Source organism: Epinephelus lanceolatus, chromosome 4, assembly GCF_041903045.1.
Source record: "Epinephelus lanceolatus isolate andai-2023 chromosome 4, ASM4190304v1, whole genome shotgun sequence".
NCBI lineage: Eukaryota > Metazoa > Chordata > Actinopteri > Perciformes > Serranidae > Epinephelus > Epinephelus lanceolatus.
In genome coordinates, this window is record NC_135737.1 from 17,293,467 (window position 1) to 17,313,151 (window position 19,685).

Sequence of the window (19,685 nt, forward strand, 5' to 3'; positions counted from 1 at the left end):
CAGATCATCAGTCATGCTTTTTTTCAACGCTGACTTTTTACAGCCTACCTTGTCAGTCTTAATGATAATTACAGTTTCTTTTCACTCTTAGGAATGCTTGGACTGAGTCATTTTATTTCAAAGGTGGCTTCTATTTACCACTTTCTACTGTATTCTGCACCCTTTAAAAAAGTCAAATAATTGTTTACAAAAAGATTTTTATACTTTAATTTTACTACAGATTTTAGAAACCAAATGCAAGCAAAACCCTCAATATGTTTCTTATTTTCCTATCTCTTAGATCGGCTGTTGGCTGTCTTGATGTTGATGTAGCCGACCCAATATGTTTGGCCTTCCCCCCACACTTTCCTGCCAATGACATTTTACTGTCTTGGGAAACTGCACCAATGATGTTTGCATGTGTTTGTGAATCTTCCATTACTGGCGTTGTCATTAGTATAGCTCATGTTCTTAATATTCCTCAAGTATGAACAGTGGCTTAAGGTACACACACGCGATATTCAACATGCAGATATGGCAAGATACATTTGACGTGACTCTTTCTCCTGAATCTGGTTTGTGATCATTAGTAGCTCAGCAATGACTATGAAACATGGTTCCTACAAAGAGAGAGCTTCACTCAGAAGCAAAGTATTTGTGCAGCAAGGGGGATATTATTCTTAATGACCACTGGCAACTTTACAGTTTTAAACAGAAATGTGATTCATCAGACTAGCTGTAAGCGAAGCCATTACATGTGTTTCTGTTAGTACAGGTCCTGTTCACTAAGCGTCACAGACTTACAGCATAAACAGAATGATACATCTTATCTAAATATTATGTAGCCACAATTACACTTCAGCAAAACTACTTTGAGAGTAGCCCACAACCAAACACCACAATTCACTAGTTGAGCCAAACTGCCACTCCCTTTAATATTTTTAATGTAATTAAAAACATAAGAACCCAAAAACAAGAAGCAACAGGGGCAAACTTCAATTTAATATCTTTGATTTCGAAATTTTACAAAGGGAAAACGTTGCCCAGGCACAACAACCTCCCAGTGTTTAAGTTTATGGGAAACATACCTGACTTTAATGCAGATGACGTCATTTATAACAGTCATTTCTCCTGAGGTAAAGTGCTCATGCATACAGTGTTGTCAGATTGCTGGAAAGACTTATATAGCCTCTGGTAAAGCTAATAACTTTTTTAACAGTTGAGTGATTTATTGAAGAAACTTTTTTTATCTCTTTGTTATGGCAAAGCTTTTAAAGTTTTACCTTCATGTTATACTTTAATCACTCTTAGCATAAGACTGTTTCACATTAGTTGTACTCATTCCATATTTAGCACACTTTCAACCAGACGCAGCGGTTAAACTGAGGACAGGCTGTTTTTCCAAATATTAAAGCCTTGTTTCACCTCGAGAACGATGCCTCAAAGACACTTCAGCTTCTTGGAGTCAGAAGAGAACAGGATCTCGCTGCCCGTAAATCATAGGCCAAAGAGAGTTTTACTAGGGAGTGTAATTCAGCCCCGTTTTCTTCATCCACCATTAGAAATAACTTTTAAAAAATAATAAAAGATCAGCCCCCTGTAACTTATGAGGAGATCAACTGAGAACAATGAACACTTGTTAAGAAGAGAATAGGATTATTACACAGTTATTGCAAGTTTTTCATACTTTTTAACTAGAAGCAGACACTGATATGATCTAATCCCCTCTGTCATTTTTCTCTGTACGTATGTACCTTGTGATTAATGGAGTGTCTGTAAATTTCTAATCATACCTTTTTTTCTTCCTTTTTGTTTTATAAATGAAAGTTAGTTATAAAGTACTTACTTTAGAGCTTAAGAGCAGGACCCTGACTGCTACAGCACATATAGCAGTCTGATATACAGGGATGTAAATATAGACACTGTAGGCAGTGCACTGGGGCCCATGTCGTCTGGGTGTGGGGTGTGTGTGTGTGTGTGTGTGTGCGTGTGTGTCAGTTGAGCAGTCAGGACATGCATAAAAAGGCAACGTTACATCAATACCTCATCCCACAGACCCCCAGATTTGGTCCCCCCCAAGTGTTGACCCCATGGCTACAGCTGCATTTCACTGAAACAAAAGTTATTCTTTTTAAACAGAATTCAAAGAACAGTTATTGTGTAATTGCTGCTGGGTAACACTTTTCTTGAAACCAGAGCACATTTTTTGGTACCTGAAGGAGACACTTATTATAACCAGTATACACCCTATGCACTGTGGGGACAATAACGTAGCATATAATAAGCCTCAGTGGACAGTTGAGGGGAAACTGTGACTTAAGATTCTGTTGTCCGTTAGGAGCTGTATTCATTCATGTGGGTTTTATTAGGAGTGTGCAAGAAGTATGCACTGTATTTGTATCTCAAACAAAACACAGTGTGGTTCACAGGACACAGCTGCCGTGTGTTTTTGCCTTTTTTTTGTTATTTACTGCATTTTCAGTAGGAAAGAAAGACAACATGAGTTTTGACACCGGCCATAATTGGAATCATGTGTTGTCTGTTTTTCCTCTCTGTCCTGTTTGCATACTTTCCGTCTCATTCAGTAGTTATGGTATAGTTTGTTTCATCACCCTTTAATAAATAATAAAACATAAATAAAATAAAACATTTCATGTTTCCATACATTTGTTGACAGCATATTTTTATTTGGTGACAGCATACATTGTTCTATATTGATTTCAACATCTGTAGATATAATCGCTTGCTGTGTCTAAGTAATTAATTTCATATGGTATTGCAGTGACATAGTTTCCTTGTTATGTTAGCTCATTTTATGGGCTTTCCCAAGAAGCTATAAATAAGTGAATACTGGCAACATTAATTACAAGTGACCAATGTAGCCGATGCAAAGACAAAAGGAAAGCATGTTTTTAATTTCCAAATTGTATTGTTCTCATGACATGAGTTGTCAGAAATCTTTATTTATAGTACACATGACAAATACACCTAATAAATACTGACATTAGATCTGCATAAATTGTGGCTTTGCTGCAGGGATACATAAAAGGCAAAATGATTTTTGAGCAAAAAAATCCCATGTGTGATGCTCCTCTCTTCGCACTGATAAGTGTTTTGCAATAAAGTGAAGGAAAGAAAGGCTCTTGTTTTTGGCATACAGGCAGGAGCTTATTTATACAGGTGGGATGAATACCTGAGAAAGCTGTTGAGCTCTTCACACCCATAGCTGTTGCAGCACTTCTTCTGACCATCATTACTCTCCACAAACATGGATCATAACATGCTCATATATGATACGTTATGGAACATATATGGACTTTAATGGCTGAAACAAAGTGAAGTATATAACACCATATAAAAGACTACAATAAGTTATTGCCATAATTGTATCCACAGCTGGGAAAATCAAATTGCAATCTGGCACATTCAAATAAAGTACAAAACAGGACATATAACTAATTATTAAGTGCAATGGTGTGTTTTGATGTGCTCAGTGATGAAAGTTAAGACAAGCAGTCTAGGAAAACAAGACGTCAGACAAAGGGCGATGGATTTTAATGGAGCAAAATGTTCTATATAAAAGCTAATAGTAGTATTGTAAAAGAGAGAGGAGACTGTAAAAAACAGTCGTGCAGGGCTATACATTCATCACAGGCTCATATGTGGTTTCATTAGCTGAATTCTTTCGTAAGTGACTTTTTAATGTATATGGCCGTTTACTGACATACTGTAGTATGTCCAATTCATGCAATTAAATTGAGGAGAAAACTCAAAACTGAAACTCCCTGAAAATACAACTTTGTGAATTTAGATTGTTGAAATTGCTGAGGATCAAAAACCAATAAACTATTCTGAATTCTATTTTATTTCTTATTCTTCTTTCACTAAGCACATGCACATCATTTGAATGTTGGCTGAGTGCTCACTCCTCATTTATCACTGTGTTATCATTCCTCTCTGTGAGTACTAAAACACTCGAGTCTGCTCATTCTGTGCAAAGAATGCTGACACGCTGTTTTGGGTTAATGTGGCTTCTTTGTGTGTGGCACTGTTGATGAAGAACAATAACAGTAAGAACAACAGCAACACATGAAGCCGTAATGGTATCAACTTTTAACAGTGCAGCTACAATCACCATTAGTGGCTGTCCATGCTTGCTTTTACACTGGGAAAGAGGAACTACATTATCATTTTGATGTCATCCTGAAATATTGTTGCTCTGACCAAACCACATCCACAATACTAGGCTATATTTAAAGGAAATCAGCCTTGAAAAACAAAGAGGCGCTCATATGTTGCTCATACAGTAAGTGAACCAACAAGAAAGACAGAGGACGAGTATCTCAAGGCTGTTTCAGTTCCAGACATTTGTTGTTGTTGAGCTCACCATGAGGAAATGTAGTAAATGTACAACTTCCTTGTGGAGGCTCAGCTAGCAAATAGTAAACATGCAATAAACTTGGGGTATAGTCACTATACCTCTGATGCATAATAAACCATATAGCTAATGTGCATACACAGGAGCTGCACAACTAAATAAAGAAAAAAAGTAAAAGTAAATAGAATTTTTTTAATTATATGCACAATAGCAATGTTAATAATAATAATAATAATAATAATAATAATAATAATAATAAAATAATGAGCACCAAAATTTTAAGGACAAGAGCTTTAATTCCTAATTAATAAAGGTGCTTTGTTTGTGATGGGAAACAAACATATCACTGGGTATGACATAGTTACACAGGATATGAACATGAGCTAAAGCCGTAATGTTTTATATCCTCTCATGTATGAAGAGCATGTCCAGTCTGGTCCCTCTGCTGTGGTATCTGAATGCTGGGAATCTGAGACTGATGTATGCCTTCAGGTTCACAGTGACTATCTGTAGTCAGCAGAAACTGGCGGCAGTCAGAATAATAAAATGAGGACATGAAAGATTACGAAAAAGTGACGTTTTAGTAGATTATGCATGTTCATTAGGCCTTTAATGCATGTAGCCTTTTCTGTTTAATGCCCATATGTTGGCTATTAAATGATCATTAGTGGCACATTTAAACCAAACTGTAGGCCTAATCATTTCCATGCTTGGACAAAATCCTTAAATTACGAGGGTTATAAAAGATCTTGATGAACTTGAACCCACAGTAGCAAAACCACCAGTCTTGTTTTTCTCCATCCCCATGTCTCATCAGATCTTTCAGTCTGAGATAGGATTTAGCGCCCTCTGCAGATTATAGTCACGTATCAGTACTCCTCTCCATTAATCACTCTTTTATACTGATAGATAGTTTAAACAAAGATACTAAAGTAAACGGTCAAGTATTTTTATGTGCTGCAGTAACATTGGAGTCATGTTGCATTTCAGCAGTTTGAACACACAAAGTGGTTGAGCTAAACTTCAAGTATTTGTATTTAATACGGATGTACAATAATTAGAAATAAAATTACTGCAGCTAAATCATCATCACTGTTATTATCATTATTATTATTATTATTATTATTATTAGTCACTATTTAGTGTACGCTACATATAGATTCAAGACAGTGTCACATACAGTTGTTTTGAATTGTCCCAAAAAATTTTAACTAAATCTGACCACTAGAAAATTAAGTATACTGTGTGAACAGAGGGCAAAAAAATGATATTACGGCTTATGGTTATCTTCATTTCTCACTGTCAGTAGTCTGTTGATTGCTGTGTCGTATTTATATGCATTACATGGCGCGGCGCTTTATATTATCATTTTTGTTTGTTTGTTAATTAATTGTCGTTGTTTTTAAATATCCGTAGTCATATGTCTGGAGAACTACAAATGTGATCATTTCTTAGTTCTTTTCTAAATGATTCCCTGAAGCCGCTTTATTTTCAAAGTGTTTTCCGGAGGTCGCAGTATCCTGTGATGTTCGCACTGGTGGTAACTTGACTAACTAAGATATGGTGCAGTGCTTCACTGTGTCCACTAGATGGCGGCAAACATATTTCACCCATCGTCGAGATCAGGGCATTTAGAATACAGAGCGCTGTCTGCCCTCCAGTGGCCATAGTTAGGAACTACAACACACTAGTTAAAGCAGCATCAATGCAGTTAATTTGGGATTAAGATGTTTTTGGGAATCATTTCAAAATTAAATATCGGAAAGGAACGAATTAACGTGGGGAATGGTGTACAATAGTTTGATTATAATGCTTAAACAATTTATGGTCATCATCATCGCAATTTTAAAACTAGTTATACAATTTGACAAAAAAGAGACAAAGCAACAACAATAACAAATAAACAAGAAAAAAACCCAATATACATTGGGTATCAGTTAAATTGGATTACAGAAAAAAGTGTCTAATTCCTGTTTTAAATTGTTGCACGTGTGGCATCATTTTAGTCCCACTGCATTTGTGAATGTAAACTTTTCTATATAAAATAAAGAGGCTCCAAATACTCTGCTTTTTTGCAATCAATATCATTCTTATTATTTAAAAAAAAGTCTCTTTTTTTCCTAAATAAATAATTGGACCAGTCAACCTCTTAAAGAAATATTCGAGATCTATCCAAAATAATTTTATATGTAGGCATTCATGAAATAAATGACAAATATTTTTAATTTCACAGTTACAAAACACACATTTACCATTAATTTCATCTCTAAATTTTGAGAGAACCTAGTTTACAGGATAAATCATATACATTTTATATGTGTATTTTCTTGTTTTGTTGGTGACACAATAGTTCTTGTTAAAATTCCAGACTGATTTCCATTTAATATTTTCAAATCTAGAGTTCCAAAAAAAATTGGTAGGAGGAGTGGGCCCCTGGCAAAGTCTCCTGACATGACTAACCATCTAACATAAAGCTACATTTAAACTGCGGATTTAAAAAATGTTTCTAAACCATCAACTGGGATAATAATGCTTCATTATGGTAGTTAGACAGGTTTACATGAATCTTATCAATATAAAAATTGCAATGCAGTATGAATTCAATACCACATACTTTTTTTCAAAAATAAGTTCTGGAATAATGTACCATAGTTTAGCCTTGTCATTTTTGTCAATTCCCATCGATGCAGCGGTGCCATATCACCACTTCCGGTTGATACTTTCAAAATAAAACTAAAAGTGTAACGCACATGTATCACATTGCATGTTATTCTGTTGTGTTGAAGCGAAGCGTCAATACATCCTGTCACGACACTTCGACTTTAAAGGTCGATATGGTGGAGAGTAGTATTTAACATCACTACGCAACATTGGGGAGTCGTGAGTGGGTCAATCAGCGACGAACAGCAAACCACAACTTTAACAGGAAGACGGTTGCCATAGTTAACTCTGCTGGACAGCTAGTAGGATCCCTTTTGACAAGCTACAAGTTAGCTAACGGGCTAATTAGGCTGCTCTTCGGAGTTTTTCGCTCGCTGTGGTAAGTGTGGATACCGTTAGCTTATGAAGGAGCTAACGCTAATTAGCTTTTCATATTATGTTAACGGACCAATCATATTAATGTTGCTGTTGGTACAATGACGTGGTGTAACGGATGAGTTCGTGGAAAAGGAGACGCTAGCTGTTAGCTTGTGTTGGTAACTTTCTCATTAACATTAGCCTATTTTAGGCTAACTCACTGTAGCGACCTCATTTACACCAGATAAACCAAATCATATGACCGGAGTGAAACTCGATACCAATAACAGTCAAGAGAGAATGGCCAGTTTAATTACGTCTTTCTGAGTAATACAAAATAACTTTTGACTGTGGATAAGGTGACCTTAGTGTCTGCTCGTGTTTTTGTTTTCTTCCAGTATCTCAATGAGCATGAACGCACCGACAGCTCTTCCTGTTCCCCGTGACAGCTGTTAGAAAGACACGCGCCACATTGATAGCAATTCGGGAGAAAACGACGCGAAATAGAATAAGAAACAAAGCTGGAGATGTAATTACGATGACACTTCTTACTTTAATAGCCTAATCTGGCGAGGAAACAATACAGCAGGTAGAAAATGACAGGTCCAGTTTGCTAATTTTAGTGAAATAATCTGTAAAATCATGTTCCACGCGATTGATTATATGTTAATTGCGTGTAACTAACAGATTGCATGGAAATTATGTTTAATGCAATTTGCCATCTGCAACTAGTTGTGTAAAAGTGTGAGTCAAAGTCAATTAAGCAGTAAAGTATACAAATAACCTTTAGCCTCATGTGTGACAGTCTGCCCTCTCACCCTGTTCATGTGTTTGCCTCATTGTTAGTGCTGTAGATGTGAAGTGTCAGTCCATGTGTGCATGGATACAGCAAAATTTAAATAAAGCTAATTGTAAGTCTTGTTTCAGAGGGAATGGAGAAAGCTAAACAAGATGCATTCGACAATGCCAGACTTCAAGTGATCAAAGATGGCTACGAGAGGGCCTTTGAGTGCATCAATAAAGCACTCACAGCAGATGAAGCTGGAGACAAGGCACAGGCCGTTGAGCTCTACAAGCGAGGGCGGCAGCACCTTCTCAGGGCCATCAGTGTGCCTTCACACGGGGATGAGTGTGGTGGCAGCTCCTGGGAATCAGCCAGACAGATGCAGCACAAGATGCAGGAGACACTGAACAACATCACCACTCGCCTGGCCATACTGGAGACCAGCTCTGACATTGGATCTGCACCTACATTGAGCACTAGCAGTGTGTATGGCTCCGATGCTGCAGACACATCTAAAGGAGGTCTCTACCCAAAACTTGCCACCAAAAACAAGCCAGAGAGGCCAGCTAATCCAAACCTACTTTCTGCCAATGGCCAGGCAGCAGGAGCGGTAGGAGGCATGCCTGCATGCAGTAGTGGAGGTCTACCTCTCTCACCAACCAGACAGCCTGTGCCTCCAGCCATACAGCCTCCAGCTTACTCTCCCCAGGCAGCTGACGGCCATCTGTCTATCTCATATGGGACAGAATCAGGGGAAATGTCATTAGTTGGGGATGAGTTCTACAGTCGTACATCTAACTCAACACCATCTCCCCAGAGTATGGGTGAAGACGGAGAGGAGCTGGTGTATATTCCTCATGGTGTACAGATATTCTTTGTCACACCTGAGGGGCAGGTGAGCGCTCCGTCGTACCCAGGCTACCTGCGACTGGTGAAGTTTACCAGTGACCATTCTGACAGTATGCCCAACAGACCACCAGCATTTCTGCAGGTAAGATAAAATAATTTTTTTTTTTTTTTAAAGATATTTTTTGGGCATTTTTAGCCTTTATTTGACAGGACAGACAAGCATGAAGGGGGGAGAGAGAGAGGGAGTGACATGCAGCAAAGGGTCACAGGCTGGAGTCGAACCTGGGCCGCTGCGGCAACAGCCTTGTACATGGGGTGCCTGCTCTACCACTAAGTCACCGACGCCCCACAAAATAAATATTTCGGCAGTTGTTTCAGAACACTTAAACGCTTCCTGGTATAAAGCTTGAAAGGACTAGATAAGCCTCCGTCATGCCCATCTGATGCAATAAGTGCAAGTGAGTCACCACTGCAGTGTCACCAGTCTTTCTTGTGCTCTTTAACCTGATTTTGTAAGATGTTTGCTTGGCTCATCAAGACCTCTTTTGACTGTGTGAGTCAGCAGGAGGAGATAGGCTTGTTAATCATCTCTATCCCTCACTCTATGAACGTGATCATGTGAGCGTTGTTTACTTAGTGCCCTAAGCCCAATGGGTTTATGAATATGTCATCCTCCTGGGAAATCCCACATCAGGATCATTACTGGCCAAAATTTGGATATAGATGGTATCTCACTCATGACCTACTGGACAAAAACTTCTTTAACATTTAGAAAACATGAAGCTTTGCAAACATATCAGCTTAGGCTTTCATAAAAGACTTAAATCAAAACCTTATCTAATTTATTGAGCTCTGTTTTGAGCAATTTGTATTGTTTTATGGGGGGCAGTATTTACCCTGCTGATAAAACAGCCAGCACACTAACAGTAGAGGATCATAAGACTGAAATTTGACTCTTCATTGGGGAATTTCCCAGGTACTATTGCCAGGGGGTGACATCAGGGATTCACATGAGTGCAAGTAATTATCTAAGCCCTGCTTACACTGTTATGCCCTATAATCTTGTTAGACATGCAGCCATCAGAGGGAGACAGTGTCCTCTGGTTTGTCTTCTCTCAGACCGTTCACTGTGCCGCACTAATCAGAGTCACCATTAGACATGTTAGGCTTGTCATTTTGAGGTTATATTTGGAACCCTATACTTTGGCAAGATGTCTTTGCCAAGCTCTCTTCCCCTCGTACCTTTGACTTCATGTAAATTCAGTTTTTCTTGTACTTTCTGTGTATTTGGGCACATTGCTCAGAAATAAATTGGAAATTTGAGGCTGATAGACTTAGTCATGACATCATACATAAAGTTATTTATCATCAAATTTTCTTTTCTTTCTGTTATTTTGCTTCCTAACAGGTATGTGACTGGCTGTACCCTCTCATGGCCATGGACTCTCCAGTGTTGCTGTGTAACACTGGTGTGTTTATGTTTCCGGACATGATGGCGCCAGCTCCAGGCTATTATGTGGGGGTGGTGTTGTCCTCTGAGCTGCCTGCTGAAGACAGAGAGATGTTCCAGGACCTGCTGTCTCAGATGACAGATCTCAGGGTGCAGGTCAGTGTTGCTGTGCAGTCAGACCTGCGATAGCACAACACATGTTTCGGCTCTCTTTGGGTGAAAAATGCAAATGGGGCCAGTATGTTTAAACAATATATGAAAAAGGTCATCTGCAGCTCAATGCCATGTATTTTTATGTTGTTTTTCTCACTGACCAAAAGCTCAGAGAAATTGTTGTCTGAAATGTATTTGTACTTGTTTTCACATCAAAATATGTTCACATCAGAAGTTTTTGAATTCACCAAAGAATTGTTACACAATGCCTTTTGGCAAATCCTCTTGTGCCAGTGAGAGTACAGAGAGCTATTTTAGGCAAATGAGACTGAAGTTGGCGCTCTGCTGCTATTGGTAGTTGCAGGCATGTGACAGTGGCTGCATCTTCATTTTGCATACTCTTTGAAAGCTGAGATCCCACTCATCAGTCTAATAATGCCTGAGCTTCAGCTGCTAATGTTAACTGAATAAATCAGCGTTTCCCATACAGACCATCTATTTGGGTCAGGGTCATTGCCTAAATAGATTTGTCCTCACACTTAAAAATATTTCTTTGTTGATAAATTCTGTGTTGAAATACAGTTGAAAGTGCAGACTGAAATAAAAAAAGTGCACTAAATGGTGCAACTGTTAGTTAGCTTTTGATTTCATTGCTGTTTGGCAGTCCCTAAACACTCCCTTCCAGTCATCACGAACAAATTCTGCAAACGTAGCACACACTGCAGATATTAAATCTGTTCCTCCCATGAAAAAGATTGTAGTTACTGCTTATACAGTGCTTTGAGGGCTAACAAGCTTTAAACTTTTTCATTGTTTTAGCCTGACATGAAACTCTTGCTCCTGCTTACTTCTGAGCTGGCACACTTCTCTGAGTTACCCCTACCTCAGCATTGTAGGGATTTGAGACAGGCAGGTGAGGAGAATTAATCAGTTATAATGCTCTTATCTGCAGCCGTTAGAACAACCTCAGAGTTTCAGCTGAAAGACAAATGCCAGTTCAGCCGTGATGGAGGTAGAGACGCTGGCTCAGATCGATGCCAAACAAGGTCATTTTTGATGTATGCAGTCAGGCTACTTATCTTTTCTGATGGACGTGATTCCCAAACAGCAAGTAGGCACTTTTGTGTTTTCATTTTTGGGTCATGTAGAAAATTTGAGGTTTTCAGCATAAAGGGAAACTGTTTTCTGACTGCAGAGAGACATTTTAAAATGGCAATCTCTGTGCTGCAGACAAATAGTGCATTGTAACCAGAAGCACAGAATAATAAGGGGAGCTATTGTGTGAATTGGGGGGTTATTCGGAGACGGCATCTGAATGGAGATGTGTACAGCTTGCACAAAGTAGCAGACAAGTTGTCTAAAGATCTGACTGACATGTAGTTCTTATTTTCAGCCCACATTGCTCATCCATATGTTACAGTAGTTAACCAATGTGTCTATATGGTCAGGCTCCAGATGAAGCTGCAGGCACCATTAATCTCAGTCAGAAGGTGTCCATTACTACACCTGAGGAGACTGCACCAGCAGAAACCGAGGAGGAAAAGGCTTTGCCTGAGTGGAGTGAAAAGGTGGCAAATGGGATCCTGACAGGTGAGGTCAGATTACACCTTCCCTCAAAAATAGCATTGTGCTGTAGTTGTTAGCAATTCGTTAGGAAAGACTAAAGATCCTGTTGTCCTCTCAGGTGCATCATGGCTAAGCTGGGGCCTCGTCAAAGGAGCTGAGTTCACAGGCAAAGCCATTCACAAAGGTGCATCAAAACTCAGAGAACACATTACCCCAGAGGACAAACCCACCCACGTCAGCCCCACAGTCACCAAAGGCCTCCATGTAGCCAAGCAAGCGACAGGGGAAGCTGTCAAAGTCAGCCAGTTTCTAGGTGACTAAGCCATCGGCATCAGCATGTTTTACTGACCTTGTGTGGTTATTTGGCAGTGGACCTCTAATTGACTAATACTGTGTTACCGCAGTGGACGGGGTATGTGCGGTCGCTGGCTGTGTGGGTCGAGAGTTGGCACCACACGTGAAGAAACATGGAGGCAAGCTGTTCCCAGAATCTATGAAGAAAGACAAGGATGGGCGTTCCAACATAGATGGAGCCATGGTGGTGGCTGCCAGTGGAGTGCAAGGTAGAGTGCATCTACACTTAATATTCTTTAAGAGGAAGGTGTTAATAAAATGAGAACTAAAATGTGCCTAACATGCTTTGTATTTTGTGCATTTGCTCAGGATTTGCAACCATGTGGACTGGTTTGGAAGTAGCAGCCAAGAACATTACTACAAGTGTAGCGTCAGAGACAGTCACCACTGTAAAACATAAGTAAGTCTTTCCTTTCCATTTAAAATTACTTGTTTGACCACTCACTTGCTTTAATTAAAAGCAAAGCAATTTGTTGCTCAACACTGACTGCTTTTTAAACATGTATGTTGCAAATGACCACTTGCATTATACATGCAAAAACAAACATGCTCTCACTTATTTTCCTGTTTAATTTGCTTTGCAGATTTAGGGGTCTACAAAACATCTTTGACCCACCCGTTGAGAATAAGTGTAATTTTTCATAATTATTCACAGCTGTTTAACTCTTCTCTCCACTAATCACAAGCATGATAAAAAACCTCTTTCTTGGAATAATTTGACTCTTGTACAAAGCGCTCTAAAGTCATCTATGCTGTGCCAGTTCACTGCCCTTCCCTGTGTGGCAATTCACATGATGGTGCTGCTTTTCACTGAACTCTCCAAATGTTTCTAATGGAAATTTCACAATTAGCAACTTGTCTGTCCTGTCTGATTTAAAAATATTCCCCATATTTTATGAATTGGTGCTTCATGGTCCAATGATGAGCAAAGTATCTACACAATAAAGTTGATAGTTGATTTTTATAAGGTTGGATGATACGTTATGCCTCACCCAGTTTCTCCTTTTTAAGTGAAGTACTTGATTTGACAGGTATTTAAATAACTGCATTAGCCAAAAACAAACACTCTCATCCTTGTATCATCATCTGCTTTCAAATTCAATTTGATACATTGATATTCTGGAAAAAAAATATACACCATGATTGACAATTATATCTATATTGCCCACCCTTCCTTTACTGAACCACAGTGGGAAAATGATTAAAATTCAGATTCTTGCAGACAGAAATTTCTTAATTCAAGATTGTGCACTTGCATGCATGAAATCCTCCCATTAAAATTCACATACAGCATGGCAACTTTGCAATCCTTGCACTGCATATTAATTAATTCTCCCCAAATCCTTGTTTCTCGCCTCTCGCTCTGAACTCTCTCGTCAATGTGACTTCTGATGAAGGTACGGAGCAGCAGCAGGACAAGCCACAGACCACGCTGTCAATTCTGCCATTAATGTTGGTCTCACTGCCTTCAATGTTGACAACCTGGGGATCAAAGCTGTGGTGAAAAGAACTGGCAAGCACACCGCGCAGGCCATTTTGGAGGACTACAAGCTTCATGAAACACCAGAGAACGGGAAGCAAGTGGAGAAATCAAACAAATAGCTGTTAGTGCCCTGCCTACATTCCCACGGAATGCCTTAAAGCATAATTTGTATTCTTCTATCAAATAAATCTATATTTAATATTCATTATTTATAGAACATCTTCTATATTTACAAATTAACTACTGTTCTATGCATATCCTGTAGTTTGATACAGATCTTAAGCACTTTAATCTTTATGTAAAACAAGGTAGATGGACCTAAATGAGAAGAAACTGCAGATTATCTAACCAAAATTAAAACATAGTTATAAAGTATGATATACAATACACAGTGTAACATTCAGGTATTATCATTTCATGTGCAAGATCCCAGTTTAACTCTTCTTTGTACTAAGACAGCATTAAATTGTTGACTAGACACTGGACCCTTTCCTAATCTTTGTGAAACATTTGTGTGTTAGAGTTCTCCTGGTAGGGAAAGTGCAATTTCTGTACTTTGAATGAATGATCCAAAATATTATCTGTGTGTCAGTATGTTCAGTTCTTTAGATATCACTGTTTCAGAAAAAAAGTGTCTGTTATACTGTTGTTTTTTTCCCTACTGTGTTTAAAATGAGAAGTAATCACTGCTGCTTACTGTGCCTGCAAAATATCAGATGGTGTACAAATATCGAATGTGTTGTGAAAGTGAAGCTGTAAAAATATGCGGTCTGTTATGTATTTTTGTCAGTAAGACAGTTTTTGCCGTCTCTCATGAATGAGGGGTTCTAAAATGTTAATGTCCCCCACCTGCACATCTGCAGAGTCTAAAACTATCAGACTTATTAGACTGGTGTTCTGCCACAATGTGCAGTGTTTTTTTCTGCATTTCAGCTTAGTTGTATCCAAGTATTTTTTAGATGTCAGTGTTTATAGTGTGTTTCTTATAAAAATCTAGATTTTATTTGGTGGACAAAATGTGAAATTTGAAGTGTAATGCTAACTTTGCTTGCAACTCAGTTGGTTTGTGCAGTGATCTGGTTTGTAATCTTTTTAAACTCAAGCTTTAAGACCTAAGACCTCAGCAGGCAAATGTAACTGTCAGATGACTTAAATACTCCAGTTGTGCATTGAGATTTCTTTCACACCAGAAATACTGAGAATTTTCTGAAAAAATAAAATAAAATATATAAAGAAGCAAGAAATTCTGCATTTTTATACTTTAAGATCTGGGGATTTCTGGCTATCTATCCACTATTAATCTTGTAGAAGCTATGTTGAATCTATCAGCTTAATACCTCCATCTAGTGGCTGCATGTTTTACAACATGTTAATGTATTGAGTATTTTTTATAGCATCATACTGATGATTTAGTCTGGAAATATTTCTCATAAAAGGAATAAAAAAAGGAAAGTCTATTTCTTACATTTCTTGTCCACCCAGGGTTGGTGTAATTGCTTGGGGCCAAGTGTGAAATAGAACCCAGTGTTAAATACTCTTGACTAAAATTTCAGGAATTCAGAATACAAAGTATTTGAGGTAGAATTCATAAATGTTTTTCTAAATTACTCCATTTATTTTTTTTATTTTTATTTTTTAACTGCAAGACAAAACAGTCCTCCAATGGCTTCCCAGTTATGTAACACAAATAATCCACTTACATAGATTGGCTATTTTCTAAAAGTCACATGGAAAATACAAGAAAATATGACTGATCTGCTTTATTAACCTCAGAAATTGAAGTGATGTACAATTCTTACAATGTTGTGTTGAAAAAAGATGCAATTTAAATGATCTGAAATGCCATCTTTAGGTATTAAACAAAAACCATGGAAAAACTGCCTGCACTTTTACTCAAAAATGCATTTATTGGGGTGTGTGTACTATGTTACACACAGACCTCATGAAGTTTGTCACTGTGAAATAACTAATTTTTTGGCCATTGTGATGACCCGCAGTATATAGACATGTATAAATAAAACAAAGAAAGACCATTATCTGCATCCATTTCTCTAATATTTGGCCAATCAAAACTGCTATCATCTGCGATGTCTCTAACCATATAGTTAGTTGGACCCTGTGTAAGGTGAAAGAACAATGTTCACAAGATGAGCATCAGGGAAACACAGGTTACCATTAGTATCCATCAGCAAATCCAGCCATGATGGATTGTCCACACCGTATGGACTGTCTGTCAAAGAGCTACTACTACAAAGATTATTTTCCTGAAGGAGCCCTGAATCACACAGAGTGTCTGACACTGGCAGATATCCAGCCTCAGGTATCAAGTTATCAGAACTTAAAGTTGCACTTTGAAACACAGAAAATGGGATGAGTGGTTGGTTTGTAAAATCTCCCGCTGAAACACTGTCAGTTGGGCCAGCCAGAGATGAACTGAACTGGCCTTGTTCTACTAAGGGTACAATGAAGTTTGTTATCGTAGTCTGTTCAGGTGGGCTGTAGGCTTGGCCAAAATTCACTGATGGGAGAGCAACAGGATCCACCAGGTCAGGAGTGGCATCCCAAAACATAGGGCTTGAAGAGGGCTGTAGTCCTATCTGTGGTAAAAAAGTGTGGCTCATCATTGCTGATGTGAAAGCACATGGGGTCGGGTTCATCCAGTCATTTTCCGCTGGCTCAAAAGAGGCAGAGAGAAATTGATCCCGGCACACTGGCAGCATTTGTCCTCGGGGAACGGCCGATTTGTCCAACAGTATCGGCAGGGCATGTGCTGTGGTAAGGCCGTCAGCTGGAGGAAGCATTTGATCAATTGTCAGAGGATTGGTTATAGTGCTAGATGGACGATCTACTTGTTTACAGATCTTTTGCTGAGTGTATCTTCTTGAAACATGATCTGAAATGAAATTATGTGTTAACAAACCCACACTGCAGGAAAGATTCTCAAACAATGCAATTCATTTATTTGACAACTGTTATCCCAGGCTTGCAAGGCATAGTCAATACAACTGCATCAACAGACACGAAATGCAATAAAGTAAATAAATATTCATACCCTCTGTGGACTTCTTAGCAGCTGGCTTTGCTCTCTGCAAAGAATTCTTCTTTAGCCTGACTGTTCTTCTGTGGGGAAAAAAAATATTTCACTCTCAGCACTGTTGTCATTAAAAACTTGAAAGCTAAAAATGAACTTCCTCAATCTTAATAAATCTATGACAGTTTGTACCGTTTCTGCTGTGGCTTTTCTTTGTTTTTCCATGAACCACTCACATCGGCCTCAACTGCTTCATTAACCTGTGAAAAACAATTAAGTCATGAAACCAATCACAGCATAAGATTTCCATGCAACTAAAAGGCTGCAGACCTACTTTAGACAGAATGCCTGGCGGCAGAGTCTCCTTCAGGTAGCTAATGTACCTCGCTGTGAGCTCTAGTGTGGTTGCTGTGTCTAACTGACCATTGAGGAAGGGCAGAAGGTCACACAGGCGTCGACAAGAGGTTCTGATTTGAAGCCTGGGAGAATATTACCAGAGAATTTATAAATATGGACAGTAAACATGATCCACATATTATTGTTGGTACAGTGTCACTAATCAATAAAATATCTCCAAAATAGGATCAAGTCCCACACAGTAACATAACACAATGTACATGATAGACATGATGTTTGAACAGAAAACTTTTAGCAAAAACCACCATGCAGTTGCTTTGATAGCACAATCTGGAATCGATTAAATCAAACCTCCGTTTCTGTTCCTTGCAAGAATGAAGAGAAGCCTGGAGCCCCCTTTCCTTTTTAGAAGAGGGGTAACGTTTCCCTCTTGTAGGCTCATCTTTAAGATCATCCCTGCACCTGAGGGCAAGCAACAGTTTGTTTACGCAGTAAGGTTAAAACAAGTGAAGATGTTCTGAGCTCTCCTCTGTCAAGTCAATACTTTTTGTATATATAAATAAAATATCAGAAACCTGCCTCTGTGGTTTTACAATCTGGACAGCATAGGGCACCTTCTATCCATGGATGGATCAGTAATCAATCCAACAGAATGTCACTTAAATTAACGTACCAACCATGAAGAGACCACAAAATGACCATAAGAAAAACACAAAAAGACCACAAATACCCCTTTTCCACCACATTAGCTCTGGTTCTTGAACCTGTTCTGTTCAGGATACTAATAACCTTGGCTCTATCTGGGGAACCAACCTGCTTTTCCACCAGTTTTGCATGGAACCATCTTAATCAAGGATGTGTCAGCAACAGAGGGCGTTGCAGTGTGCAAAACATAAATAAAAGTAGTAGCAAATCAGAGCAGATTACATCCATTATCTGCAAACTTTTGTTCTGTTATTACAGATATTTGTTTTTACCCAAAACCCGTTGGGTAGCGTAGTGGATAGTGCCGGCGCCCCATGTACAGAGGCATCACCTCGCTGCAGCGGTCGCGGGTTCGAGTCTGGCCTGCGACCCTTTGCTGCATGTCAGTCCCCGCCTTCTCTCTCTGTCTACCCATTTCACACACTGTCCTATCCATTAAAGTCAAAAGCCCAGAAAAATAATCTTAAAAAAAATGCTCTGAATGGTTCAAAATTAGGTGCAGGTGTTGGTAAAAAAAGGGGTTAAAGAGATGCAAATGAACTGAAAAGCAACACAAAATGACTACAAAATGGACAAGTCAACCACAGAGAGACGCAAAATGACAAAAGATGCATAACGACTACAAAAACATGCAAAACGACAACAACAAAAGGAAGAAAAGAAACCACAAGGTCTGTGTGTCTTGCTCCCATGTAGGAAAGGTCTATCCCTGATCAGGTGCTGATGCTTTGTGTTATTGGAATGATTTGCTCCCAGGTTTGTCTACAAATAAATGTAGTCATGCCCTTATCCTGCTTTAATTTGATGAGCATTGAAGGTGCTACTACTAAGGTCAAAGTCACATATACTGTACACTATCCCCTAAAAACTCCTGAGCATGGGCTCACAAGCTTTTATGGTAGATATTTACAGATATCTAGACTTCATCACCACACTCTATGGAGGAACAAAAATGAAAACAGATTAATGTTCCTCTAAAACTTTAAGAAGGGCTAGTAGTGGTTAAAGTAGGAGGAAACGTAAGTCAACTTCTCAACAAGTTACATGTGTGTCCAATAAGATATTTTAGTTGGACAGCCTGATCAGCAATCTGTGACTTTTTGAAAATAACCTTCAAAATTTTGAGGATAAATACATTACGCCTCCAGCAGGCCAGCTGGACAAAAGCCCTGTGTAATAAAGTAAGTGTTTGTATCAGTTGGTTGAACAAACTCAAAAACGCTGATAGCCATAAAAGTGTGTCCTAGACCCACTCCCACATCTCAAGCATTCATCCAACATGTGGGCTTATGGAAGTTAAGACAGTCTGCTATGAAGATTTTGATTGAAAAACACGTGCAAATTACCCATTAGATGGTCGTCTGCTCATACTTAAGTGATATTTATTAGTTCTCGTGTGAAATACGCTCCTCAAACGGTCATCATGCTTATCCACGCGCGTGGTGACTGAACCAATTAAAGATATACATCACCTACACCTGTGTGGGCTGGGCAGGCCGCACGCGGAACCACGCGCACATTATATTTGTAGTGCTTTGTTAGCACAGCACCTGCCAGCCAACCAGAAACGACTGCAGC

General features: G+C 38.9%; 2 protein-coding genes across 4 annotated transcripts; one reads left to right on the forward strand and one right to left on the reverse strand.

Annotated features, from left to right (window-relative positions):
- Positions 1–7,227: 7,227 nt before the first annotated feature.
- Positions 7,228–15,258, forward strand: spartb (spartin b). 3 transcript variants are annotated; one of them, XM_033631051.2, is made up of 9 exons: positions 7,257–7,397; positions 8,303–9,150; positions 10,417–10,614; positions 12,060–12,201; positions 12,296–12,490; positions 12,582–12,740; positions 12,841–12,931; positions 13,116–13,162; positions 13,929–14,176. In XM_033631051.2, exons 2-9 carry the CDS (start codon positions 8,308–8,310, stop codon positions 14,033–14,035), a joined length of 1,782 nt encoding a protein of 593 aa, XP_033486942.2. In that variant the 5' UTR covers positions 7,257–7,397; positions 8,303–8,307; the 3' UTR covers positions 14,036–14,176. The 3 variants fall into 3 exon arrangements, with proteins under 3 accessions (XP_033486941.2, XP_033486942.2, XP_033486943.2); XM_033631050.2 differs by lacking the exon at positions 13,116–13,162 and having other exon boundaries at positions 7,228–7,397; positions 13,929–15,258; XM_033631052.2 differs by lacking the exon at positions 13,929–14,176 and having other exon boundaries at positions 13,116–13,325.
- Positions 15,259–15,975: 717 nt separating this feature from the next.
- On the reverse strand, positions 15,976–19,588 carry LOC117259608 (uncharacterized). Its single transcript, XM_033631060.2, has 6 exons — positions 19,454–19,588; positions 17,754–17,864; positions 17,380–17,524; positions 17,238–17,305; positions 17,067–17,134; positions 15,976–16,907 (listed from the first exon to the last, which is right to left on the reverse strand). The coding sequence occupies exons 1-6, from the start codon at positions 19,474–19,476 to the stop codon at positions 16,120–16,122; spliced, it is 1,203 nt and encodes a 400-aa protein (XP_033486951.2). The 5' UTR covers positions 19,477–19,588; the 3' UTR covers positions 15,976–16,119.
- Positions 19,589–19,685: the final 97 nt, after the last annotated feature.

Bases quoted from the DNA above. Each gene is read 5' to 3' on its own strand.
- spartb (XM_033631050.2), top strand. From the start codon at position 8,308: ATGGAGAAAGCTAAACAAGATGCATTCGACAATGCCAGACTTCAAGTG. The intron at 12,491-12,581 runs GTGACTAAGCCA...GTGTTACCGCAG, and splicing joins CAAAGTCAGCCAGTTTCTAG to TGGACGGGGTATGTGCGGTC. The intron at 12,932-13,928 runs GTAAGTCTTTCC...CTTCTGATGAAG, and splicing joins GTCACCACTGTAAAACATAA to GTACGGAGCAGCAGCAGGAC.
- LOC117259608 (XM_033631060.2), bottom strand. From the start codon at position 19,476: ATGAGCAGACGACCATCTAATGG. The intron at 17,865-19,453 runs GTAATTTGCACG...GCTTGCCCTCAG, and splicing joins AGCAGACGACCATCTAATGG to GTGCAGGGATGATCTTAAAG. The intron at 17,525-17,753 runs GTTTGATTTAAT...ATATTCTCCCAG, and splicing joins TGCAAGGAACAGAAACGGAG to GCTTCAAATCAGAACCTCTT.